The sequence below is a fragment of the Lagopus muta genome, chromosome 7, assembly GCF_023343835.1.
Source record: "Lagopus muta isolate bLagMut1 chromosome 7, bLagMut1 primary, whole genome shotgun sequence".
NCBI lineage: Eukaryota > Metazoa > Chordata > Aves > Galliformes > Phasianidae > Lagopus > Lagopus muta.
Window position 1 is genome coordinate 6,555,546 of NC_064439.1, and position 27,533 is coordinate 6,583,078.

Below are 27,533 nucleotides of genomic sequence, written 5' to 3' on the forward strand. Positions count from 1 at the left end.
TCTGCCATGACAGCATCCCTTCTCTCATGCATGCTTTCCCTTTTGGCAGTCTATTAACTATATCGTTCCATCACTTCAGGTACACTACAAGTGAAAACAGATCTTGCATGTACTGCTTCTGTGGTTTGATACCATCTGGAAGGAGCTGAAGTAAGGACTGTGTTGAGCAAGAAGCATATCAGGTGCTTCAGCTAAATGTTTTATGACTACAAACAATACCATAAAGAGATGTGGAAATACCAATAAGGCTTTTCCCTGCATTCCATGAACCAGAACTGAAAAAAAATTTAAATTAGTTCAATGTTAAGGACCTGAGATACACCTCAAATTCAACACCATGCTTACATTACTGCAGAGTTTATGCAAACATGGATACAAAAGTGTGCTGATGGTCAGGGGATGCTCACAGTGTGGGTATGGTAAGCACTGGGTGTACATGTACATAAGTTTAGATGCAGATTCAGTATTCAGCAATCTGTGTGAGGAGATTTATGTATTAACATAGTGTGGTATCTCCCAGCTATCAATATCATGAAAAAGGACCATTTAAATTGTCATTACAGGTAAGGAAACAGTTGGGCTATGAGCAAATCTAGCCTCTCTGAGGACAGTAGAATAACTGTCACTAACTTTAGTACAGTCAGAATTAAAATTGTAGAATTTAATATGTATATATATATATACACACTAAATTGTGCATAAGCTCAGCAGAGGTGCTTCTTAATTTCAGAAGCACAGTTAAATAGCAGACTGGAAATTTAGTGTCAGTTTCAATTAAATGGGAAAAAAAATGAAGTTGAATACTAAATTAAATAATGCAGTCAAGTAGTTTGAGATGAAAGTGGTTGTTTCTGCCAGAGTGGTCATATTTCAAAGTCAATCAGCTGTAGGAACCAAAAGCATCATCTTTGGAGATGGAGTTTTCTGAGAGCTTTGGACCTCTGCATGAGGCACACAACTCTGTTGGTGCTGGATGTCCAACCAGAAAGTGCTCCTGGAGGAGTGATGGCACTTCACAAGGGAAACTGCTGCTGGGTTGTGCCAAGAACACACTGACCCTGGCCATTTGAATGAAGCGTTGGAGTTTCAGCTGGGTTCTTCTGAGATGTCCAAGTAAGGCCCTGTGGGTGAGAGACAGCACGGGACATTCCTGAAAGAAGGGGAGCTGTTTTGGCTTTGACATTTCGGTGGTTGTTATATTCTTTTACAGTTTGTTTGGATGATATTTTGAGCTCTTGGGAAAAGCACGCCAAGTTCAGAACAGAAGCTTGGCTATAGATCTCTAGAACAGTAATTATTTATCTAAGGTTGTTCATCGACTCAGGCATTTCAGTGATTCACATTTTTAAAATAATTCTATGGGTAACTGTGATTAAAAAGCAGTAAAAATAAGCAAATCCAGTGCACAACATCAAATTTGGAGCATATGTGTATGAATACTAGTCTGTATACAGTCTGCAGGACATTATGTCCTATGGGGATGTCTGACCCGTCCTAAACTAAGCTCTAAAATAAACATAGAAGTCAGAAAACCAGCCTGCTTTACAATGATTTTTTGCATAAATTTTGATGTGCTCTGAAAACCTGATAGCTTTTTGTACATTGTAATACATTATTATTGTCTGCAATGGAAAAGGCTGCTGCTAAAATCTTTAAATACAATGTGCTATCTATAGTTATCTTAAGCCACTTACGTCTACAGTTCTAAGAATATCTGCTTTCTGAAGAACTTCTTAATGTACTGTTTGACTTAAGGAGGTGTTGCACTGCAGCTTTTATAAATGGGAAACTGAGGCACCAGGGGAAAAAGGGACGCAGTGATAATCATGTAAGAGATCTCTGATGGGGTGAATATGTGCACCCACCTCCCTGAGCTCTATTACTGATGCTGTGTTTTTCTCTTCTTCAAACTCTTTGTTTTCTGTTACAACCATGTAACTGAAAAGAGAAGAAATCTCGAATTCAAAGAACTAAATCAGCAACAGCCATGTTTTGGGCCTTCAGGAAGAAAAGCAGCAGTGAGGAAACAACTCTTTTCTTCAAAACGTGACCTCTATATCGGTGAAATCTTGGGTAATGGAGGAATCCATTTGGTGCCCAGCTTGTATGATGTGCTTCTGTACTGCAGTGGTGCTCAGTGCCTCTTGCCATCCCTTTCTGAAGACATCACTAGCTGCTTCTGCCTGTGTCAGGAGCTGGGTGCAGAGGTGGTGCACACCATGAATATTTCCATGTAAACACGGTCCAAATGCCCACAGCTGGAGAGGCCAAACATACACCAGCAGGCAGATAGCGATCTCACAGCTGCTGCTCTCCTTGCCACTTGGCGATCAGCTATTTCCTGTTGTCACCACGACCTTTCTTCTGTCCTGATCCTCATGCTCTTTCCATTATTTACTCTTTATTTAATCTCTCAGGTTTTTCCCCAATTCCTTTTCCATCCCCTGCATGTCCATCAGCTTTCATCTTCACTTGTGCTAGTCGTTTGTAAGTGTTTTAATAGACAATAAAAAGTGTACAAAGACCTCGACTGAGCAAAGTGGCCAACGTGTATATTGCTTTAAGTGCTCTGGTACTGCTGACTCCAGCCAGACCACCAATGTACTTAAAATTGACCGCACTTTTAAGTGCTTTCCTGGATCGAGGCCATCATTACATTGACTTCAACCAAAACAGAATAGCACCTGAGATTCAGCAACATAAATACATAGCAACCTCAACCAAACTCAGTGCTGTAACCTTCAGATTACCTTTCTTCAGTGCCTTCTGTCATCACTAGCTATGTTATGGCTACACTTAAACCCATTCTGCAAGTACATACTGGATGTAGTGCTTAGGAACCATCCTGTTTGAGTCAATGCTTATGGTTTTAGAATTTGCCCAGCCTGTTTGCTAGATCAGGCTCTCGGACAATGAAGTCCTCAGGGCAAGAGTCATGTTTATTTCTCTGCTGAAATCATCTGTGCTCACATTCCACAAAACAGCAATTAGTAACTTTCTGTTCAGAGGTACAAGGAAGAAGGATTTCTGCGTGCCACAGACAGACGCATTGTGCAGCTATGGGCAAAAATTGTGCTAGAGAATAAGCTCAAACACCAGAGGTGCTGACCTCGGCACTGGCAATTGTGCACAACCTTACACATGCAAGAAGGCCGACCAAGTGTCTCCACTCTGTACCTCTGCTGCCTCCTCACCTTGCTGGCCTTGTGCCTCTCACCTTTTCTATGGTCTGTTCAGGAGTTAGGCTCTGTGATCCTCATGGATCCCTTCCACAGCAGGAGACGCAGTAATTCTGTCATCCTACACTCCATTACTTCACCTTTCTACACTTCAGCTTACTCGCCCCGTGCTGTAGGACTTCTGTTCTTTGTTAATCATAAAACACGATTATTCATACCTCGGGCACTGCACAAATTATTACTGTCTTCCTAAAAATGTCATCCACACGGCCCTGCCCTCAGTGCCAGCTAAGAATGCTGTTGGGAACGAGCTCAAGGAATAAATATTTTGCATTCATTTCGGGAGCACAATGGAAACATTTTTCCAAGCTGCTGCCAAGATGGTATCTGGTCCTCCTCTGAGTCAGCAGCCCATGCAGCTGACTTTCAAATGGCCAAACTTGGTTGATTGTTATCTTAAAAGAAAAAGAACCACAGACACGAGCTGTGTTTCTGCAGAGCTGTGTTGCTCTCCTTATGTACAGGCTGACAGTGACACTACCATACAAATGGAAGGCAGGGTTACTCAAGATGTCCCCCTTTTATCTCCTAACTTCAGCATTTTGTTTCATCCAAACAGAGGAAGGGGTAAGGCTGTGCGGAGAAGAGAAAAGGATATCGCTGCTTTGTGTAATCTGTGACCTTTGGGTATCAGCCAGGGATTTACATTCTGTAAAGCTCTGCTGGCTGTTAAAGATTGTGTATCTAACAATACAATATGGACGAAACCGAGCTGAGAGAGATGGAGATAGATGAGGAATTCATGGAGTTCCCTCTTAAGGATCCCGGCCTGTGTAGCATTTCTTCCTTCCTGTAGCTGTATTTTCCACCCACCTGAATACATGAGAAGGAATGGTGCAACAGAGAAGTTTCAGAAGAGTGCATGCAGAGCTCTCTTCTAAAAGACTTTGGTTTATATTTTCTGCTGCTTTGTGCACAAGCACACGTGGTACATCATTGTTTTCCTGAGAAATACTTGGTAAGAAACTGGCAGCAATGCTCTATTACACTGAACCTGTGCCTTAAATCAGAAATTAGGTTTCAGGCTGTGATCACAAACAGAGCTCGCTGTTAATAGAGGAGTAGTACTACCATGCATAGTGCAGGACGTGGGGTGATAAAGGTAACTTTGCTTTCAACTTCTAACCAGAATCTCCCCATTCAGGATTCTGGGGTCATGAGTTTGGTACCAAGGTGTACCATACCATAGAATACCATAGATACCATAGAAGAAACACACAGTGCTCTGGTTTTAATTGTCTTAGCTACTTAGTCACACAAGCACTGCCACAGCAGCTGGGAATTGACGGGACTCAGCATTTTGGCTGCTCATCCTTTCATCCTGGTCTTTCTCCTTGGGCTCTAGGACTGGCAGGAACAGGAATCGGAGGAGTTTATGCTGTTAAGATAAATTCAGCACAAGGTGCACCCATAGGTAGCTGCATAAATCGCTCTGCCGAAAAAGCCACAAGCAGACAGACATGCATTTCCTCAGGGCAAAGAAATTACGCAATATAAATTCTCTACATCCTATGATTGATTGCCAAGAATCCAAATGCTGCGACCAGAATACAATTACAATTACATCCGGAAACTGGCATTACAGCAGGTTGTAACTGTATTTTTTTCCTCCTAAAATAAGTAAGTAATTCTAGAAAAGGCAAATTAACCAATATAAAATTATTAGCAAGGTGCCTGTTGCGTATTTTAAATAGGGATAAAAATGCCAAATGTGGTAAAAGAATAAGACTAATAGAGAGGAGGTAAAGGGACAGAACAGAATATTAGTAGAATGGGTCTCTTCATTTCCAAGCAAGTTTACTGGCTCATTTAGGTTTTACTTCCCACTGAATCTTACTATGGACTTTCAATGATGTGAAGTCTGCTCAGTGGAGCCATCCTGACACTCTGTCAAAGCAGATAAAACAAATCAGGTGGGCTCAGGACATTTTTTCTATTAATATGGTGTGTAATTGTTACGTGATTGAATGATACATAATCACAAAGCTGTTGATTTACTAGGTTTGCAACTAATCACATACCAACAGTTGGACAAGTATGTTCCATTTTTACATTAAATGCACTTTTACACGGACAGCAGCAGCTGCATTAGGGAGAATGTTGCAACCCAGCTGACTTGTTGGAGCCCAGAGGATCTATTAGAGAACATCTCCCAGAAGGAGTGCTGGTATTAAAGCACTTAGAACTAGTCTGGACACAGCAACACTGCCAGAGCTTTCTCACTGGTAAATGACAGCCTTGCTGGCTCTGGGTTCCGTGATCAGTTTACTGTGGTATAAATCAAAGCTGAATCAGAGTAATGCCTTGGCACTCATTTACTTCCTTAAACCACACGAATGCTGAAATAAAGAGTTGTTGCACATTTGCAGACTGGATTCCATTTCTCCCAGCCTGTGGTTTTGTTGTTTTTCTTTTGTTTGTTTTGTTTTGGGTTTTTTTGTTTTTTGTTTTTTTTTTTAAGACAACATCAGAATCAAAGAGCATTTTCAGTTCTCTTCATCAGATTTAAATCTCTTTTATCAGCCAGGCTGATCACAGCGCTCTGATAGGTGCCATGGCTTTTTGGAGAGAGCCAGATGGGAGGACCTGCTGCACATATCCTGGTTCCCAGGCTGCCTGCCAGCAGCAGGGTGTGATGTAAGAGTCTTTCACGCCAAACAAGTTAACAGCCCTGTTTTTGAGTTTACTACATTCTGGCTGAGAAACAGCACGAATAGCCTCACAGGGAAATGCTGCTGCTGAACAAGCAGGTAGCTGCAGAAACCATTTTCTCTTTACCTCTGTGTTTCTGCCACTGGAAGGGAGAGGCCTGGCTGCAGACTGTACTTCTGTTCCAGGAGCTGAGTAACACTGACTGTGTAAAATGGATGCCAACTGTATCTTCCAGTTTCTCCTGTGTCCTACACGTGTGGCTTGAGGAGGATGTACTGACACAAGCTCAGTGTATATGTCAGACTGTCTTCTGCATGAGATGCTCTCTTTGTAAGAAATTGCTGGGAAGTTATTAGGCTCCTGTTAGAGAGCAGTGGTTCACCAGGTAGAAGAGGTTGTTTGTAAGTATGTTCTGCTTCTGTAAGTATGACTCCTCATGCAGAGAAAGAGGAAACTCATGAAGGCCAGGAAATGATGTACCACAAAATGCACGTGTTTGCAGGAGGCAGAATACTGCTATTTTCATGGTGCCTTACGTGTCAGTGGAAGAAGAAAGGACAAAGTGAGAAGGATGCAAGCACACTGAGCTCAACACACTGCATTCCTCTTCAAAACAGGGCAAAGCGGAAACAGGGAGAACATGTTGGTTACTGAATTTGCAACCTCTCTGCATTCCTTTCATGGTTAGTAATGTTGCTTTAGAGGGGAGTTATCATTCACCACTTAACAGCCTGAAGGTTACACAGTCCAAACAACACAAGGCCGAAGTACAAAGTCATGAACTGTGCAGCAAAAAATCGAGTCGCTCCTTCCCTATTTCATGTGGGGCACGTTAATCTTCTGGAGTAGCTTTGATCTCTTATCAGCTGATTTCTCATTCTGAGCTCCTAACTCAACCACCAGGAACACCTCCGCAGCCATTGGACGCCCACGAGAGCTGCTGCCATGGCCTGACCCAGCCTCACACATCTGCTTTGTGCACCCAACAGAAACACCGTGGTCAGAAATGCAGCACCCGGAGTCCCTCAGTTGTGAGCGAGGCAGAGTGCTGAACAACCCTCTGAAGAACCCATTTATCCTCTCTGAGATACAGAGGCAACCAACGTAAGCAGCTCAGACAGGTTTCTAAAGTTAGGCAGGATAAATCCAGGCCTGAGTGATTACTGCAGGCACCCATTAGCATGGTGTTATCTGCTGAGGTACACACACTGCATTGAGATGCTCCTTGTGGAAGCAGTGTCTCCCTCTGCCAGGGCCTGTCTCCTGCTTTTTATTCCCCTTATCTGAATAAAAGGGTTAAAAATCACAGCAAGATACACACTGAGTGCTACCAAAACACAAAAGTGATGGTTACATCTGCTGGGAAACAAGTATCTTTATTCTTCTCTGTTTTTTAGCAGATTCTACCATTCTGTGCCACAGCCTCAAGCGTATAAAAAGCAAGTACACAATCAGCTTCAAATGCAGGTGGATGTAAAAATGGGCTGAGTTCCAAGCCCTGGTGCTACACATTCCTATACTCATCCATTGGCTCATTTGTTGGGTTTTTTTCAGCAGTACTTCCAGCTCTGGCTCCAAGAGTTCCTCTTTGCTGTTGCAGTGTATTCCACAGTCATGAATCATTGATAATAGTTTTAGGATCACACACATTATCATCACTAATTAAACAATGTAATGAGATTTGAGTTGACAGAGCCCTTGTAGATAAGAGTCAACCTCTCCTTTCAATTGTCAACGTGAGAGCTGCTCTGTCATTAAAGTGAACATCTCACAGTGTCCACTGTGAAACCACTCATCCTATAATTTATAATGCTTTTAAGATTTTTGAATCATTATGCCAAGAAAGAGCTATCTAAGTAAGCAAGAAATGGACCTCGATCTGTTTATGACATCTTCACTGGGAAAACAAATATTTAACCCATGACTCAGAATAACTGAAATGTCTAAAATGCAGTATTCAGGGTGTTGTCACATTTGTAAGGGAAATAACTTAGTGAAACGAAAACCTAATGATTCACTGCCACCCTGTGCACTCACTCTTATAAATGAGATAGATATAAAACAAAGAGTACAAAAGCAAAGTATACAGAACAAAGAAAGTCAGGTGTTGTACATCCTATGTGTCTTATATATGTTTTTCTGCATCTGTTGAAAAGGAGATAATTGAGTACAATATATTGAGTTTCCATCCAGACTATCTTGTGCAGACACAGAACCACTACAGCTGATGAATACTTGCCAAGAATTCTGTTTCTTTATTGTCCCAAGCAGCAAATCATTAAAAACAAATAAAAAATTAGATCTGTGTTTCAGTCGCTGTTCTAGCAGATACAACAGACCCCTGGGTAGCAGCTGAATAGAAACCACATTCACACGCCAAGGATATGACCAACAGACTGAAGCCTACCACAAACATTCCTGTGTCCTGCAAGCCCCTGAATTTCATAACTTGTGCATCCAAGCCTGCTCCATACATGCAAAGGCAGCGAATGGTCTGGAGGAAGGTTACTGCTGGAGTTCCTAACTATGAGTGTAAGATTGGTATTATTCAGTATTTTTAATTCTTTACTTTCGCCTAGTGGCAGAATAGGAAGGTGTTTATTCTGAAAGGAGTCTGGCTTCCTTAGTCTAGAACAACAAAGCTGGCTTTGGATACAACAAGCCATAATGAGCAATGAGTGAAAATGTCTATTATTTATAAGACCAAATGGTCACAGCACCCAGACACACACGGTGTAATGGCTGCAGCCATTCCTGTGGAGGTGCAGGACTCAAAGGAGGAAATGTGGGACTGCTGGCTTAGCGTATCCAGAAGGCAGAAGAGCACAGAAGAGACCAGTGGTTACTGTGAGGCTGAGGCTAGCCAGAGGAGAGAAGACAGAATCACAGAATCACAGAATGGCCAGGGCTGGAAAGGACCTCAAGGATCATGAATCTCCAAGTTCACCCAGGCCCACCTTTCTAGCCTCTCGAGGTCCTTCTGAATGGCATCCCTTCCTTCCACCATGTCGACCGCACCGCTCAGCTTGGTGTCATCAGCAAACTTGCTGAGGGTGCACTCGATTCCGTCATCGATGTCACTGATAAAGATGTTAAAGAGCACCGGTCCCAAGACAGACCCCTGGGGGATGCCTCTCTCCGGCCTCCACCTGGACACAGAGCCATTGATGACCACCCTCTGAACGCGGCCTTTCAACCAGTTTCTTATTCATCGAGTGGTCCACTCATCAAATCCACATCCCTCCAATTTGGAGATAAGGATGTGGCGGGGGACCATGTCAAAGGCCTTGCTCAAGTCCAGGACAAAGACATGCAGTGCAGATGTTGCAGAGGAGAATATCAGAGATTAGAATTCACGTTTTCGTGGAACTGCTGAGTTCCTGCATTCCCAGGAGCTAAAGAAACCACTCCTACAAAGATGCTGCTACTACCTGGGGTCTGCTTAAATACCCAGGTAGTTCCACCCTTCTGTACTGTGAGCTGGGGCAGACAGAGTCACAGCAACCGGTGCCATTAGACTGCAGTTGTCCCAGTGATCTCAGACTTCTGAGGCAGCAGGAACTCAAAACCCTGCAGCTCACGCTGTGAATTTCTTTTTGATCTGCTCTCCTTGGCTGCTAGCCTTCTCATCTGCTCCTTTCAAGGGATATAAAAGACAATCCTAAATAAAATTGTATCCTTCTCTAAAGCGGCATCTCAGCAATGCGTGCAGAACTGTGCAGCCACTGCAAAGCTCAGTTGAGCTCAATGCAAGAACTGACTGCTATTTGGTTAACTCACAAGAAGAGCTCCCACCTCTGGATTCCTAATGCCTTGCCAGCTGAACGCTGAGAGCTAACACAAGCCTGGGGTGTAAGGCACATGAAATTGTTCTCATTCCATTCCACAGGATGGACGCACCAGTCCTAGCTCGTAGTATGAGAAACAATTTTACACACACCACTGTACATTTCCCGGTGGAGAAGTGGACACAAGCTCTACTTACTGGTTTTGAGGTAGCACAGAGAGATGGTGTCATTATAGGAGGCTTGGCTGCACTTTGGGATGGAGGCAAAGAAAATCTCTGCCCTGTGTCCGGAGGAGAAGAACAGTGAATCCGTGTTTCTAGTCTCTCAGGCTCATGCTTATAGGATTCAAGAGGAAACGTGGACTGCTTGGTCACTTGTGTTGGGGTAGATGGAGAAGAGGAGAGGCCAGAGGCTGTAAAAAAGAATAATTACTAACGATCAGAAGAGAAGCAGGCAGAAATCTCATCTTTACAGTAAACCTATATATATTTTTATCACCTTTCCCAGGCTAAAAGCATGTATCTCACCCTTATTTATAATAGGGGATTAAAACTCTGTGAATTGTTTGGCTGCTTGAACTGTCTGAGCCATTGTCCAGGGAGGTGTATTTGCAAGATGAGACAGCTCTACGTTTCTGTTCTATTGGCCTCCCATCTGCTTCCTTACTTCTAAAGCGATCCTCAGCACTGGTGTCACTTTCTTGTTGCTATTTTAATGCTTCTGTGAATCTCAGGATTACCTCTATCTCATGGCAAATGGCTCAAGAGCTTGAACGCATACTTTTGCTTCATTTTGATGATTCTGTCTCAGCCAGCAGCGAGAACAAAATTAGGAGGAGAGGCAAAAAGAAACAGGGGGTGTATCCTGTGAGGTTCAGCCCACTTTCTGTAGGGCTCCCAGCAATGCTTTCCTACAATCTAGATTTGTTTTCAGCAACCTTGGAGGGGAAAGATTATTTTTCTCTTGTGCTGAGAATCAGTATCAGCAGCAGATCATTTGTCTTGTGAGCATCCTGCTTCTGTTTGACACACGTCTACCCCAGCTGTATTTTAGGTTGTGTTCTTAGGGCAGTTCTGAGCTGTGATCAAACAGATCATTTAAGCCGTATTTATTATCCATTTAAGAACAAGCATCCACATCCAATTAGAAAATTCATTACAACATCTGTGTTTCCTATGACATCTATGTGTTTGTCAGCAAACAAAGGAAGATTCTTTTATACCAGCATAAATCAGAGCAGATTTAAAGGCGTAAAAACTGAAGCCGGACAGAGCTTCAGATTTTGAAGTGGGCTCTGGGCACCTATGTGGCCTCTGAGTTGGGTTCACTTTTTGTGCTCCCAGAGGTCTGTGTGGATAACCAGTGAATCCACAGGGGACTCAAGTGCATCAAAAAGGAGCAGACAGGTAGCTTCTAATAAGCAGGAAACTCCAAGCCATCCAAACAAAACTTCAAAACATGATAAGGCATCTCCAAGGCAAATTCAGTTTGCCTTCTCAGTGTGAGCTTTCATGGTTCTACCAGAGATTTCTGCACACCTAGCTGGCCGAGGTGGTTGCCGAGCCGCTCTCCATCATATTTGAGAAGTCGTGGCTGTCAGGTGAGGTCCCGGACGACTGGAGGAAGGGTCACGTCACTCCCATATACAAGAAGGGGAGCAGGGAGGACCCGGGGAACTACAGGCCGGTGAGTCTCACCTCCGTGCCTGGGAAGATCATGGAACAGATCCTCCTGGACAACATGCTCGGTCACATAAAGATTGAGCATGTGATCCGAGACAGCCAGCACGGCTTCACCAAAGGAAGGTCATGCCTAACTAATCTTGTGGCCTTCTATGATGGAGTGACGGCATTGGTGGACGAAGGGAAGGCGACCGATGTCATTTACCTGGACCTGAGCAAGGCCTTTGACATGGTCCCCCACCACATCCTCATCTCCAAATTGGAGGGAAGTGGATTTGATGGGTGGACGACCCGATGGATAAGCAATTGGTTGAAAGGCCGCAGACAGAGGGTGGTGGTCAATGGCTCTATGTCCAGGTGGAGGCCGGTAACAAGCGGTGTCCCCCAAGGGTCTGTCTTGGGACCGGTGCTCTTTAACATCTTTATTAATGACATCGATGAGGGAATTGAGTGCACCCTCAGCAAGTTTGCTGACGACACCAAGCTGAGTGGTGCGGTTGATACGGTGGAAGGAAGGGATGCCATTCAGAGGGACCTCGACAGGCTGGAGGGCTGGGCTCGGGTGAACCTGATGAGGTTCAACACGGCAAAGTGCAAGGTTTTGCATTTGGGCCGGAAGAACCCCAGGCACCTGTACAGGCTGGGAGGAGTGGTCCTTGAGAGCAGCTCGGCAGAGAAGGACCTGGGGGTCCTGATGGACGAGAGACTGAATATGAGCCAGCAGTGCGCTCTGGCAGCTCAAAAGGCAAATGGGATCCTGGGCTCCATCAGGAGAGGGGTGGCCAGCAGGGACAGGGAGGTGATTGTCCCTCTCTACACGGCTCTTGTGAGGCCCCATCTGGAGTACTGTGTCCAGGTGTGGAGCCCTCAGTACAAGAAAGACATTGAGATTTTGGAAAGGGTCCAGAGGAGGGCGACTAAGATGATCAGGGGGCTGGAGCACCTCCCCTATGAGGACAGGCTGAGGGAGTTGGGCTTGTTCAGCCTGGAGAAGAGAAGGCTGCGGGGTGACCTCATTGCAGCCTATCAATACCTGAAGGGAACCTACAGCCAGGAGGGGAGTAAACTCTTCAAAAGGGCTGACAACAGCAGGACTAGGGGAAATGGTTTTAAGTTGAAGGAGGGAAGATTTAGGTTAGATGTTAGGGGGAAGTTCTTTACTAGGAGAGTGGTTAGGCCCTGGAACGGGCTGCCCAGGGAGGTTGTGGATGCCCCGTCCTTGGACGTGTTTAAGGCCAGGTTGGACGGGGTCCTGGGCAACCTGATCTGAATATGTATGTTGGTGGCCCTGCTAGGCAGGGGGGTTGGAACTACATGATCCTTGGGGTCCCTTCCAACCCGGGTGATTCTGTGATTCTGTGATTCTGTGACCTCTGTTCCAAGGCTTTGCACTGGTGCAAACACAGCCTCCACTGGTCCTCACTCACAACCCAGGCCAAAGGGTATAAGTACAACTCCCTTGGTACTCCAGCACTTCTGCAATCAAATGCCTGCAGAACCATGAGCACTGGTTGAATGAACCCTTGGGAAGGTTTATATCCTGTCTTGCATTGACCTCAAAGGGTATTCATTACCTCTCGGTGTCCCCATTCTGCCTCACAAACAGCATTTATAGAGAATACTTTGTATTTTAGGAATGTAAATGATAAAGCTGGGCAGTAACTGCTGATCATGGAGCTGTCTTTTGGGATTGCAGTTGCCCACCGAGGATATGTGTTTTGTTAGAGCTCTGCCAACCAAGCAGCAGTTATCACAAATGCAATGGAGATTGTGTTGAAATGTGGTGTTTCCACAGGGAGGGGCAAGGAGAGTGGCCCCAGTGTTTGGGATGCCCTCAGCACTGCTGATTTTAGTGAGATTGGAGCATGTGCCATTTGCTGAAGGACTAAAAGGATTGTTTTTGCTTGCAGATAGAGATGAATAGTTTGGGGAAGATGCTCTGATCTTCTGTGTTTTTATGGGTGTACAAAGTTTCCTGAGCTCTCAGACTGGTGTTTGTGGTGGATGGTAACTGTAATTGATGCAAATATAAAACCACTAAGAGGGAGAAAAACACCATTAGATCTTAAATTCTTACTGCTGGAAAGTGTTCACTGTGTGCTAATGTATCAGCAAGTCTACAAACAATTTCCAGGATTAACAATCTTTGCCAAAAGTGTTATTACCAGGCATAAGGGAAGCTGACAGGGCTGCCATACAAGTGGAGAGGACAGCCAGAGGACACAGGAAGATGTGGATGAAAGGAGACCATGGAAGTAACATCACTCACATTCCATGAACACTACTGTAAATGTGTGATGGCACAGGCAGTAAAGTTCCTTGCAGACAGCATGCCTTCCATTTTATAAGAACAGCCCGTGCTGGGGAGCCTCCTCTTGGGAAACTTGGCATGAGTTTTTATAGATGATGAGTGTCTGTCCGGAAACTTCACTGGGAGCACTTTGATCCCTAGAACAGTCTGTGCCCCCTGGGCTCTTAACACAGAAGAACTCAAGGCAAGGCACACCCTGACACACTTCATCTTCACTTTTTCTGTGACTATTTCCACACGGAGGTGGAGAGAAAATCATCATTGTTTTGGAAGGTATTGGATTAAATTATGTGTTAGCCTTTTCAATGTTTGCTATTTAAAAGCTCACCTCGTAGCGTTATTGTGGTACCTATTTTATTCACGTTTCTGTACTGCTGAGGTTGAAGGAAACAACTGTAATTTTATGGTAATTAAAACAAAAGCTCAATGTCTGAATCGTAGAATCAAAGAATCATGGAATCACAGAATGGCCTGGGTTGAAAAGGACCACAATGCTCATCTAGTTTCAACCCCCTGCTATGTGCAGGGTCACCAACCACCAGCCCAGGCTGCCCAGAGCCACATCCAGCCTGATCCAAAACCCTATAAAGAATTTTATAAAAGTCTGTGACATTAAAGATGGAAAATCTCCAACACACCCCCAGGAGAAAATCACTTCAGGAGTAACAGAACTCTGTGTTAACAGAATCCTATTGAACTGCCATCTAAACAGATGGAATAGATGTAAATATACGGGTATGTGTGCATGCAGTCACTGTGCTGGCCTACTACAGAAGAAAGGGATCGAGGAGACAAGACACAGCTTATATCCCATGTTAAACAATATAGCATTGAAAAGCAGCCACCGTTTCTAGACTTCTCTGTAACAAGGCTGAAAAATTCAGTACAGATGAGGATTTCTGAGAAGAAAGAGTCTTTGAAGCTGCCTGCAAACTCAGCTGCTGCTGATAATGAGATGAACTGTTATGGCACGTAATTATCTCTAATGCTAATGTTGCTTTCATCAGACAATGAAATGCGTAATCAAGTGTGGTATTTTCATGTCGGCAAACTAAATAGCTCTTCTTTTTTTTTTCCATTAGATTAATAAAAGAGTTCTAGGCAGGAAAATAAAGAAGAAGGGAAAATTCTGGATTAGTTATTGTATCACTGGCCAACAGAAGGCTTTGTCCTGTATTTTCTGTTGATTGCCCTAGTACAGTTTTATCAAAGAATCACAGAGTATTCCCAGCTGGAAGGAACCCATAACGATCACTGAGTATCTTTACTCATATTCAGCATCTATTTGTGAGACCGTAACAACTCTAAATAGCACCAGTTTTATGTTTGATCAAAATGGGGCAACTTCCAGTTGTTCTTTCCCTACCACAGGGTTGCCTGCAGCAATGGTCCAACATTCAGTTCTATGCCTGCATTTGCACAGCTCCAGCTTGGATCTCACCCACGTCACATGTTGCATAGAAGAGCCTCCCGAAAACACTACTGTAACAGCAGAGCCCACAGCTTTGGCCCAAGATAGCATTTGTTAGTCACACACATACAAAAATAACACTGCTACCACTTGTTTCGTTAGATATGTGCAACTATTTCCTTTAAATAAAGCCCTTATTTTGCATGGTGTTAAAATCTCCACCCACCTACTGGGTGCATTCTGATGCAAACCAGCCTTCCAGCAAGGTATAACAGCAAAGGATAAATGCTGAATGGCCATTTGTGGACTCCTAAGAGAAGGGTGGCCATCCTCCTGTATCCCTGAGTGAGGCCCACAATTAGCACTGTCACCTGCACACCATGCCTGACCTGGCAGGATGCAGTTGATGGCTCCAGACAGGACGCTCACAGCCCAGGAGCTCTGCCAAAGCCTCCCTTTCATTTATCAGCTGTGCTATGCTTCGATCTGCCCGGAGCTCTGATCCACCCCTCTCCAGAAAGTAACACTGCCCATGGGCCTGCAGAGCCACCTGCCCACACACTGCACTGAAAAAAGTGGGCTGGAAGTCCTGCAGAGCTGCTCTCCCCTGTCCAGTGGCCAAAGAAAACAGCTAGAAACCAGCTGTCAAACATCCCATTTGCATTGATGTGTTTAAGGTGAAATTGTTAAAGCTGCTGAAAGTTACTGGCAGTGTCAAACAAAACACTTTGGCAGTGTGATCATCCTGATGGATGAAAAACTGAACATGAGCCAGCAGTACAAGAAAGACAGGGAGCTGTTGGAGAGGATCCAGAGGAGGCCACGAAGATGATCAGGGGACTGGAGCACCTCCCCTATGAGGACAGGCTGAGGGAGCTGGGCTTGTTCAGCATGGAGAAAAGAAGGCTGCAGGGTGACCTCATGGCAGCCTTTCAGTACCTAAAGGGAGCCTACAGACAGGAGGGGAATCAACTCTTGGAAAGGGTAGATAACAGCAGGACAAGGGGAAATGGTTTTAAGTTGAGGGAGGGAAGATTTAGGTTGGATATCAGGGGGAAATTCTTTACAGAGAGAGTGGTGAGGTGCTGGAACAGCTGCCCAGAGAGGCTGTGGATGTCCCGACCCTGGAGGTGTTCAAGGCCAGGTTGGATGGGGCCATGGGCAGCCTGGTCTAGCATTAAATGTGGAGGTTGGTGGCCCTGCGTGTGGCAGGGGGTTGGAGATTCATCATCCTTGAGGTCCCTTCCAACCCTGGCCATTCTGTGATTCTGTGATTTAAATCCTAGGGATCACACTTCAGTTTTCTCGTGTCCTGTACCTGAGCAAGCAGATAAAGCAGATAACATTGCTGCTACAATAGCTTTCCAGGTTTATATGTAGGGTGTATTCATGTATCACTTAGACTGAAACTTCTCAAGAAAAAAAAAAAAAGGAAAGGAAAAGGAAAAGGAAAAGGAAAAGGAAAAGGAAAAGGAAAAGGAAAAGGAAAAGAAAAAGGAAAAGGAAAAGGAAAAGGAAAAGGAAAAGGAAAAGGAAAAGGAAAAGGAAAAGGAAAAGGAAAAGGAAAAGGAAAAGGAAAAGGAAAAGGAAAAGGAAAAGGAAAAGGAAAAGGAAAAACCAGGGGAGTTTCCATTTGCAGCAGCTCCAAGTGACACTTTCTGTCTGGTTCTTTCCCAGGACAGCACTGGTCTTCCATTTGCATTCCCCAGCTGGCAGCAGCACAGAGAAGCAGGCAGACTCTGGTTGCTGAATTTTAAGTAGCCAGAAGCCGCAGTGGATCTGCGCTGAGCCTGCTGCTCGTTAGGCTGATTCACTCTTCAGACACAATAGCACGTTAATTCTGACACATAAGCAAATCGATGCAAATTATGTGAAATGAAGTTTAATGCCACTTAGTGACAGTGAAACTAGGAAGCTCGAAGCAGGTAAGTGGCTACTGGCTGTTCTCATTCATGTGGTGCTGGTGATATTGACTCCAAATGTTGTACAGCATGCTAGTTAATAGCAAAATAAAAGTGCTCTTAATAGTTAATGTATCCTGAAACATAACTGATAGCGCCCAGGAAGCTTTTCAGTTTCTTTTCATGATCCAAACCAGATGACTTATGGGTGGCTGCCAACCCATGCAAATAAGCCACGTGCAACAGCTGACCCTTATCAACACCGTGATAACGCCGGAGGAAAGCCTGCACTGCCCTCCCAGCCGGTGTCAGAGCATCACATGGCAGGGATTCACATGGGCACTTGTCCTGTGTGCTGGTCATGGCTGGCTGCTGGGGAAACGATGCCCACTGCAGGGCTGCTTTATTTACTTAATGCACCACCTGGCGTTTACACTCTCACAGAGTACCCTGTGTTCAGCATCACGGGCTTTAATGAAATAACTTTGGGTTTTATTTTAGGACGTCGGGTCCGGCTGCTACAGCAAACATCCAGCAGCTCTTTCCACATTAAACTTGGGTATCTCATCCCAGCCTTTCCTTGCTGTTTTGTTTCCAGTTAAGCTATTGTAGAAAGCTGTAACCTACAATTCTTTGGTGCTATTTCAGCAGCCAGCACTGTCTCCTCCATCACGTGGAAGGAGAGGCTATTGCCATCCCAGCTCTGCCCCAGCACAGCTACAGCCATCCCAGTTCTGCCCCAGCACTGCAACAATCATCCCAGCTTTGCCCCAGCCCTCTCCACGTAGCTGCTTTGCATGGCAGAGGTCCCAAACTGCAGGGTTACCATCACTGTGCTTGTTTTGTTGCTGGTGGCACACATTGTGTGCAGCACAACAGGTAGCACAGGCCTTGGCCTGGAGGATTTACGTTTGGTCAGGTGAAGGGAAATTAAGGGAGGAGAGAAGGGAAGGGGAATGCTGAATGTACAGCATGTGAACACAGGTCGGGAAGTAACAGCTTGCTTGTTCTGATGCTTCATTTCATACTACAGGTTTCATACGCAGTCACTCCATGTCAGCTTTCTAAGAGCAGTTGCTTGGGGAAGCACAGAATGGTGCGTGTTGTTGCTTCTGGGAAATGGAAAGAACAGATCCTGGCCTGCAGAGCCCTGCTGAAATCCCACTGGGTGCACAGAACAGCAGCTCTGTGTAACCAAGAGACAGAGGAGCAGTGCACATGAGGACACAGGGATATCTGCACACACCACTGCACACTGCAGCCCCAGCGCCGTGCTGGGGGAATACACTGCAGTGGTGCTCAGCATGAAGGAAGATGCTCAGAATGTGCCATGTGGGGAGGTCTGAAGCAGCAGAGCACACTCTTTAGGACTCAGGTCTCGGATTTGTGCTCCACTGAATGGCTCCATTTGGGTTACCTTCAGTTGTCTGCTCTCACAGTGTGTGTGGCTCCAGAGCTGTACTGAAGGCATCGGAGTTACTACTGGGTTGCAGCCTCACAGCACACTTTGCTGGTGTTTGTTTTCTGCAGTGCTTACAGGGGAGCAGGGATGAGAGTGCTGCAGATCCTCAGGACAGCCATCGCTAAGAATAAAGCCAAAAAGTGCCATTTCTTTGCTTCTGAAGTTCATGTTTTTCAAAACCTCTGTTCTTCTCTTATTAAAAGAACAACAAAAGTCTCCCTCACTCCAGCTCCATTCAGAACTCAACAGGAACCTGAGGACGGCTGCAGCCTGTGACGTTCGCCTCTCCCCACTGCGCCTGACTCAGGCTTCTGTCTCATCACAGCTCTCATCTTGCTAACCTGGGAATTAATCTCTTTCTGCACATATGGTGCATAGGAGACAGCACAGTGCTCTCAAGCACACCTACCTGAGCCTTCTGGAGAAATGACAAATGACTTTGTGGCACTTGTCTGCTTGAAAATAGATTGCTACTGGCCTGCTTCTCTGCCTTATGCCACTTGGCAGCACAGTTGCCACTGCCTTCAGTTGTACTGCAGCTGAGTTTCGATGCAGAACACAGCACAGCCTGGAGAGTTCCAGCAGCGCACGCTCACAGTTTCCAGAGGACTGGCCAGGTGATTTTCCTCTCCAGGAAATCCTTCCCCTCCTGTGTCACCCAACCGCAGCTTCACCTCAGTTCACTACTACAGCATGGCTCCAGCACATGACAGCAGTCACATTCCTGTCTTGTTTTACTGCTCAGAGCTGTCACCATGCTGCAAAGCATCCGAAAACACCAGCAGCCAAAAGCACTCAACGTGTCCAGAGAGTGAGTACATAAGCAGCAAAATCTACAGAGCAGGGGACACCATAGAAGATCTCCCCCACACAGTGGGGCAATGCGATCTATTTGATATCAACCATTGCTCTTTCCCTCTGCCTTTCCTCCCATCACAAGTGTCCTCATCCCCTTGCAGGTGTCTCCTTCCCTTCTCCCACTGCATTTCCCTCTTTCTAACAAATCTCCAGACTCATCAGTCTCATTCCTGCCCCACCAGCTTCAGCTCTGCATGGGCAGCCCCTGTTGCCACTTCAGCGGCTTCTGTTCGTGTTGGGGTTAATGCTCTACCCCAGGGCAGGGATTTCACAGATTCTCCTTTCCCAGGGGGCCCAAACCTGGTTCTTCACAGACAGAGAAGTGAGAAACCCAGAGGACCAGCACATTTTACACTGCAGAACATAGGCAAATCTGGCAGCCATGCAAATCTCACAAAGCAAACACCGTGTTTGGTGCTTTGATTGTGTCAGGTCAAAACTCAGTGAGTAAACCTGCAGAGGCCCTTCCCTGAAGTTTGCTGCCGCTGTGACTTCAGGACTGAAGGCTCAGGAATCCAGGATGCATATGAAGGCTACAATATGAATGTCAATATTGTCAATAGATTTCAAGGGGAGAAAGCAGAACAGCTCCAACTGGCTGCTGTGCCAGACAAGAGAATTGTAGACAGGTCTTCAATACCTGATTTCATTATATCTTTCTACTGGGGATAAAAGCTACATCCTTTACTAAAAGAAGAGAACAGCTTATGGGCAGTGATGGTCTGCTCCGTGGTTTTCTTTAATTTAACGGTCAAGGAAAGTGGGTGTATAGAAGACACCTACAACCTTTTATTTAAGGCCTTAAACCCACCTGCACACAGGCAGACATGAAGAGGAGGGAACCATTGGCCTTCTTGCTATTCTGGGCTGCATTCCAAAGAGCATGGCCAGTAGGGTACCTCCCGGATAGGAGGGTAATCCTCCCCTCTGCTCTGCCCTGGTGAGGCCACATCTGGAGCACTGTGTCCAGTTCTGGGCTTCCCAGTTCAAGAAAGACAGAGAACTGCTGGAGAGAGTCCAGCATGGGGATACAAAGATAATGGGGGCTGTGAGCATCTCCCTTACAAGGAAAGGCTGGGAGACCTCGGGCTGTTCAGCTTGGAGAAGAGAAGGCTGAGGGGATCTTATCAATGCTTATAAATATCTAAAGGGTGAGAGTCACATGGATGGGGCCGGGCTCTTTTCAATGATGCCCAGTGACAGACAAGGGGCAGCAGCCACAAACTCAAAATAGGAAGTTATATATATGAACATGAGGAAAAGCCTCCGTTGTGAGGGTGACAGAGCCCTGGAAGTTGTGGAGTCTCTTCCTTCTCTGCAGATATTCAGAACCCTCCTGGATGCTCTCCTGTGTGACCCACTGCAGGGAACAGCTTTAGGAGATTGACTCAATGATTCACAGAGGTCTCCTCCAACCCCTACGGTTCTGTGATTCTGTGATCCTGAGGGCAGAACCAGACCTCCTAGAGGAAACAGAAAGTTTTCCTTCAGGGAAGAAAGAAGTTGTGTGCATCCCTGCTGCCCCCCCCAGCCGGCACTATAGGGCTCAGGGGATGCACAGACAGCCCTGGGTGCTGGGTATGCAAGCACTGCCTCAGATGTCACAGAGCAAAGCCATCACTGCAAAGGCCACGGTGAGCAACTGTCAGATGATAAAAGATTCAGACACTGCTGACCGAGGCTGGTTTTAAGCTAGAAGGGAAAGGCTTTGTATCTGATTACCAACCCACCGCAGCAGTCACTTCCCTCCCCGGCTGCACTATTTTGACCTCGTTTCTGAAAATACACCATGAGCTGTTCTCTCCTCTTAACAAGTCACTGTTGTGCTGGAAACCGGGTTGTTTTTGGTTGTTACAGCCAGACAATGCTGCAGGCTGTTCCTCGAAGCACAGGCAGCTCAGGACAAGACCAGTTTTATCCTGATCTCTGCATATACCCCATGCAGCCAGGACTCTCTCTCAGAAAGTCACTCATATTGAATATGCACCTGAAAGTGAACTGTGACAAGTTTTCAGGCATGCCTGCAAGAAGCAAGCTGCTCTGTATTACTCCAGTTTCCCAAGCATTGGTGACATGGTGTTTGATGCTGAGATCCAGCTGCTGGTACCCAGTGCAAAACCAGTCATGGTTTGGTTGGAAGGGAACTCAAAGATCATCCAGTTCAAACCCCCTGCTACAGGCAAGGCTGCCAACTACTACCTGAGGCACCAGCTCAAGGCCCAGGGCCCCATCCAGCCTGGCCTTGAGCACCTCCAAGGATGGGGCACCCAAAGTCTCTGGGCAGCAGTGCCAATGCCTCACCACCCTCTCAGTGCAAAATTCCCCCTGATATCCAATCTCCCCTCTTTTAGTTTAAAACTGTTCTCCCTTGTCCTAACATTTTCTACACAAGTAAAAAGTTGATTTTCCTCCCATTTATAAGCTCTTCTCAAGTACTGGAAAGCCACAATGAAGTCTCCCGGATTCCAGCTTTACCAAAACCAGTTCAGAAGGAGAACTGCTGCTGAGTGCTTCCAGCCCAGAATCAGGGGACATGAGACTAGAAGACACTGTCTTTGCCAAGAGAACCACAGCCTTTGCTTTCCTGCACCTCTGCTTTTACTGACAGCTGATTATGATCCTGACACCTCCGGAAAAATCAAAGATGACACTGCAGAGATGGTGCGAACATCTGATCCTTTACTCCTACCAGACCAGGACTTTACATGTTAGCTGACACGCTTCAGGAAGTTCTGCACCATTCTCCTTTCAACACCCCAAGGGAGGACAGAGAGCACAGAACGGTACTTGTGACCCTCCAGGTGTTCCCTTGAGATCTGCAGGCTCTCATCACAACAGGGAGCCACAGCAGTTTACTTGCATCACTCATACCATCACACTGTGGTGGAAGATAGCTGGTATTTAAGCATTCTTCTTGATGCAAAAGAACATAAAGCCCCATCCTGGAGTTCTGCTGGACCTGAACATGACGCAGGTAGGAACAGCTGAGCTGAGCTGGATGTGGGGCACAAGCTGAGCTCTAGCCCAGGCAGCTGATGCCCGGAGCACCACGTGGCTGGCACTGGCCCTGCTGGTGCCTGAGGTATTCACACCGTGTGTGGAGCCAAATGTACGATGTCTGACAGCATTTGCCTTTCACTGGCCATCATGATGATGCAAAAGGACTCAGCCTGACGGCGCAGTGTGGGCTGTGCCAGGTTTGCTCGCCCCATGGAACCCTGGAGCTTGGGTGTGAGCAATTTCCTAGCACAGCCTTCAAATATTACAGAGCTAACAGAAGCAAACGTAGCTGTTAGAGGAGTTTTGCTGTCCATGTAACTGTGGCAGCAGCAAGAAGAGAGAGGGGAGTGGATGTGCCAGCACCGACCAGGGGGCAGAGCAGGAGGAATGAGAGGTTGGGAGCTTCATCAAAAAGAGAATTATTTGTCTTGCACTGAGTGCATTGCTTCATCAGGATAAACAAAACTGTAGTGAAATTATAGGGCTCTGACAAAGCTATTGAGTGCGACAGAAAATAACCAGAGCTGAGCAGAGGGCTGGGGCACAGCTGAGTGCTGCAGAAACTAAAAGGGTTGGAACCAGAATGGGGTCAGCCACTAAACAGCCAAGATAAACGTGCAGGCTGTGGAGGCCCTCACTGTTGTGCAGTTAGGAAATAGGTCCCTGACAGACAGATTGAGTCACTTTGTCACTGCGCTGAGTTCTGACCTTGCTTCCCCATGCCCTGTGTCCTCCCCTGCTGCTAGGCTCCCGGCCACCAAGCTCCATCCTGCAGAGTGAGCAACACAAGGACAGAAATCAGTCTGTGCAGGAGCGACAGTGTAATACAAACTGTATTTTAGAACAATTGGTCCAGCATGTAAAAAATCCCAAAGGTGACACCCCAATTCCTCTGCTCAAAGCAACAAAAATCATGCTGTTTTCATTCACATCGGTATATTCTTTTCTATGTCTTGCTGGAGTTTCGATGACATTTTGCTCTGGCTCTGTTTTCAATCCCGCTGAAGATAAATACATGCCAGCAGCAACAGTTGCTGCAGATCCAGTGTCAGAGTGTGACAGGCATGCGGATGGCTGCTGGAGGTGGGGGACGCATGCTGGGGACCTGTGATTCCCGGTCACATGCCAGAATGTGATCCAGTAAAACCTTTCCCTCGATCTCCTTCCTATCCTCTGAGCTGTCAACTTTCCCCCTAGCACCTGGAGCCATGTGGTTTGATTGGCACAGGGGGTTTCTCTTAGTTAAATAAAGCCAAGACAGGAGAAATGTAGATTGAAAGCAAGGGAGCTATCTGACAGCAGGGTATATGAAGCCGAGAGTGCAGGAAACACCTTTGAATGTTTATTTACAGGCAGTTGCAGCCACTTGGACCCTCCTTTATTCATCTCTGGACTCTCCTGTAAAACTTTCAGGCAGATCCAAAAGCTTTTTAAAATCCAAGATCCCTCTTTGTCATCTGTCAAACCCTCATCCTGATGAACAGAGACCAAATTCAAGGTTAAATCTGGAAAGAATCACCCAAATGCACTGCAGAAGACAAATGTTTTTTTACACCAGCAGCAGAAATGAGGACCTTCCAGGGAGCCAGCTGCTGTTCTATGGGGATTAACCACTGTACAGATCCCTTCCAAGTGGCAGTTTTCTTGTTCTGTGGAGAGTTATTGCCAATACAACCGCCTTAAAGCACCCAGTAATGCATGTTTATACTGCTCTGCCTCTTAAAAGTGCTAATCCATTTGCTCAGAACAACAGGCATTTTTCAAGACCGAAGGAGTTGGTAGTGGAGGATTTCTAAAGCAACGCAGAGTCATGACTGGGCACTGAGAAGTTCTTCCTAGATGCATTCTCCGGCCACAGAACTACTTAAAATGTCACTTTAATGCAATAGGGTTATTTATACCTGTGGTGCACTGCGTATCAATTGATCAAATTGCAACTTAAGAAGGGTCTGAAGTGCTTGGAAGCACAGTATGTTTAATTAATAATGTAAAACAAAGCCCAGCAGAGGACAGACCTCAGCAGGGCAGTATACGGGGCTCTGCAGAAATGAGCATCCATTAGACTTACCTAAAGCAGCTCCTTCCCCTGAGAACCCAGGTGCAATCTATCCTTTGAGCCACACATTGTCTTTTGGAGTCAACCAGCATTAACATCAATTATGTAAAGCATAACCTGTAATAAGATGTAGGCAAAAATAGCAGCCTACCCATCCTGGCTTATCAAGCTGTGCCTTATGTAGTCTGACTCAGAGGCTGGGTATAAAATATAGTTTGTAACGTGCTCTGATTTGTTCCTGCATGGACTTATTTCTGCCTCTGTTCCAGCAGTATGTCTCTAGTGTGTAATGTGGCTAATGGTGGCTTTGTTCTGCTTTTCCTCAAAGGCAAGCAGGTCCAGAGGAGGCCATGAGGATGCTCAGAGGGCTGGAGCACCTCTCCTACGGATACAGGTTGAGAGAGCTGTGGTTGTACAGATTGAAGAAAAAGAGGCTCTGAGGAGACCTGATGGTGGCCTTCCAGCACCCAAAGAGAAAAAAAGGAAAGCTGTGTAGGGACTTTTTATCAGGAAATGTATTGATAGGATAAAGGGTAATTGCTTTAAACTAAAAAGGGGTAGATGTAGATAAATATAAGGAAGAAATTCTTGGTGATGAAGGAGGTGAGGCCCCAGCACTGCTGCCCAGAGAGCTGTGGGTGCCCCAGTCCTGGAGGTGCTCAGGGCCAGGCTGGATGGGGCCCTGGGCAGCCTGAGCTGGTGGAGGTGTCCCTGCCCATGGCAGGAAGGGAACTGGATGAGCTTTAAGGGTCCCTTCCAACCAAACCATTCTGTGGTTCAGAGCTTTCTCACAAATCTGAGCCTCTTTCCACCTACTGTAATTTCATTCCCCTCGGATGTGAAGCAGGCTCTTTCCAGGATCACTGCAGCTCCCCAATAGCAGCCCAGCCCTCCAGTTCTCGTGCAGGAGCACAGAGCTGCCCTGCTCAGCTCTGCAGCACATAGATTGAATTGTATTGAAATGCCACAAAACCTTTCTTCCGTACATTGGCATCTGTAAGACATCCCCACGTCAGAAATGAAGCATTTTTTTTCTGAGGCCCAAGCTGTTTCTATTTCCCCTTCCTGCAGGCCACCCCCAGGGGATTTTCATGGCTGGCCATCGTGCAGCCCCAGCTGTGCTGCTGGTGGCCGCTGGGCCTGTCCCCACCTCCATGTGTGGGTCTGGAACTTGCAGACGGGGACTTCTGTAATTTCCAAACTGAGCCACTGCCTTTGTCCAACAGCTCTCTAAAATTTCCCCCTGGGGATGCACACGAGGTCATCTATATGTAAACAAGCCAAGGCTGCCAGAGAGGCCTACATGAGCTGCTCCTGGGCTCCCCGTGTTCTCAGGGTGTTTTACACTCTGATCCAATTTTAACTTAAACAGCAATTCATGCCCTGACATCCCACAGAGCTCTGCTCCCTTTCTTGTGTATTGCACAGTGAAGAACAGCAGCAGCACGCCCAAAGCTATGCGTGTGGAGTCAAAATAAAGTGAGTATACAGCTAAGTTCTGCTCTAAATGCTTGCTTTTTCATTGATGCAACTCAGGTGAAAATTTGGGATTAAGTTAACAAAACTATGTTGTAATTACACAGCTATTGGGAAGGGAAGAAGGGAAAGGGAAATGTTAGAGGAAAAATACCATTTGATGCTTTGCAAGAGGAGAAGTAAATTCAGCTCCTGTAGGATTCTACATGGGAAACAAATGCAATGGCAATCCCAGGCAAATGTGAGTATGGAGACTTTTCTATCTCCATCCTAGGACAGCAAAACTCCCTTTGTGCCTCACAGGACATTGCAGAACCCTTCCCCTGCCAGCCCTGTCAGGCTCATGTGGCAACAGGCCAGCACATACAGTGCATGCTCCCTTATGGGCACTTTCATCATCTCCAAATCCAGCACTGAGGCTCCTGCTACAGTAAGAAACAGCCACACTCTTCTGCCCAGGGTCTCTCTGCTGATTGCCACCTTCCACAGCTGGCTTGTTTGCTCCTCACGCTTGGATTTCAGTGTTAATCTCAATAAAAGGCTGTAGTGTTAGTAGGACAGATACTCTGTTTTGCTCCTATGGAAGGGTTTATGCAAAATAAAATATGAATGCTTAGAGCTGATGGAAGCGCTCACTGCTACAAATAGTCAGCATGTTATTCATGTGAGGAAGTGTTCACAGCATTTGAAAAGCCATACACAAAAATTCTAATGTGGTTTTAATATAGTGAAAACATGTTTTCTTTAATAACACACGATGCAGGGTCACTCATCGATAAGTACAATGGCTCACATCACCAGGTGGTGTAAATCTGGTGTATCACTGCTGATGTGTGTACAGCCTCATTGGTTCAGAGCAGCCAAGACCACAAAACTCAGCAGCACTCTGTTACCACTGAAAGCATCATTTCTTGAATACTTGATGGAATCATAGAGTCACAGAATGGCTTGGGTTGGAAGTGACCTCAAAGATCATCTAGTTCCAGCCCCTCACCATGGGCAGGGCTCCAACCCCTAGAACAAACACTGGATCAGGCTGTTCACATTGCATTACTACTCGTGCTACCAACACCTTCCTGGAAATGTCAGCACACCTTTGATTTTGGGCTCTAAGCTGTGTCCTGCCTCTTGCTTTGCAGAATCTGCATCAGTAAAATAACGCCCATGAGCTCCTGCACAGCTCCTCCTGCCATGAAATACCTGCAGCAGATGGTGTTTACAGAATCGATCCCAGAAAGAAGCAGATCTCCCTTGAGATGATGTGGAAGAGCAAACAGCAGATTTCTGATTTTCTGAAAACCTCGCAGTGCATCGACCAAAACGTTACATTCAGTCTCAAATGAGTGAATCTTTAAATCACCATCCTCTATTAATGTACATCAGATAGTGACAGTTTAGATAAATTAAATTTGGGAAGATTGGAGGTAATGCCCAATACGGTGACGTTCTTGAAAAAGGAGATTCTTCATCTAGATTTAGTGCTCACCCAACACAGCCCTGCTAGACTCCTGTGCAACAGGGAGCTCTTATTCCATGAGTTTTGCCAGTTAGGTGAACAGAGAGCTTAAGGGAAGAACCGTGTTAGCACCTGCACCCAAATCCATACCATTAATTGATACATATATCTCAAGGCTGACTTCCATCAACCTTACTGAGGATTCCCCACACCACTGAAAATTGTTGTGGCATCTTTGCAG

The 27,533-nt window shown here is 46.0% G+C and overlaps 1 protein-coding gene across 12 annotated transcripts in view; it reads right to left on the minus strand.

The window, feature by feature from the left end:
* Window positions 1-27,533, minus strand: part of PRKAG2 (protein kinase AMP-activated non-catalytic subunit gamma 2) — a 184,929-nt gene that overhangs the window by 46,800 nt on the left and 110,596 nt on the right. For 11 of the 12 annotated variants that reach the window (XM_048951501.1, XM_048951504.1, XM_048951505.1 and 8 more), the window contains one exon: window positions 9,877-10,091. The exons of the other annotated variant lie outside the window; for it this stretch is intronic. In XM_048951501.1, the coding sequence (XP_048807458.1) occupies window positions 9,877-10,091 (215 nt within the window). The remainder of the gene's footprint in view (window positions 1-9,876; window positions 10,092-27,533) is intronic. 12 annotated transcript variants of the gene reach the window in all.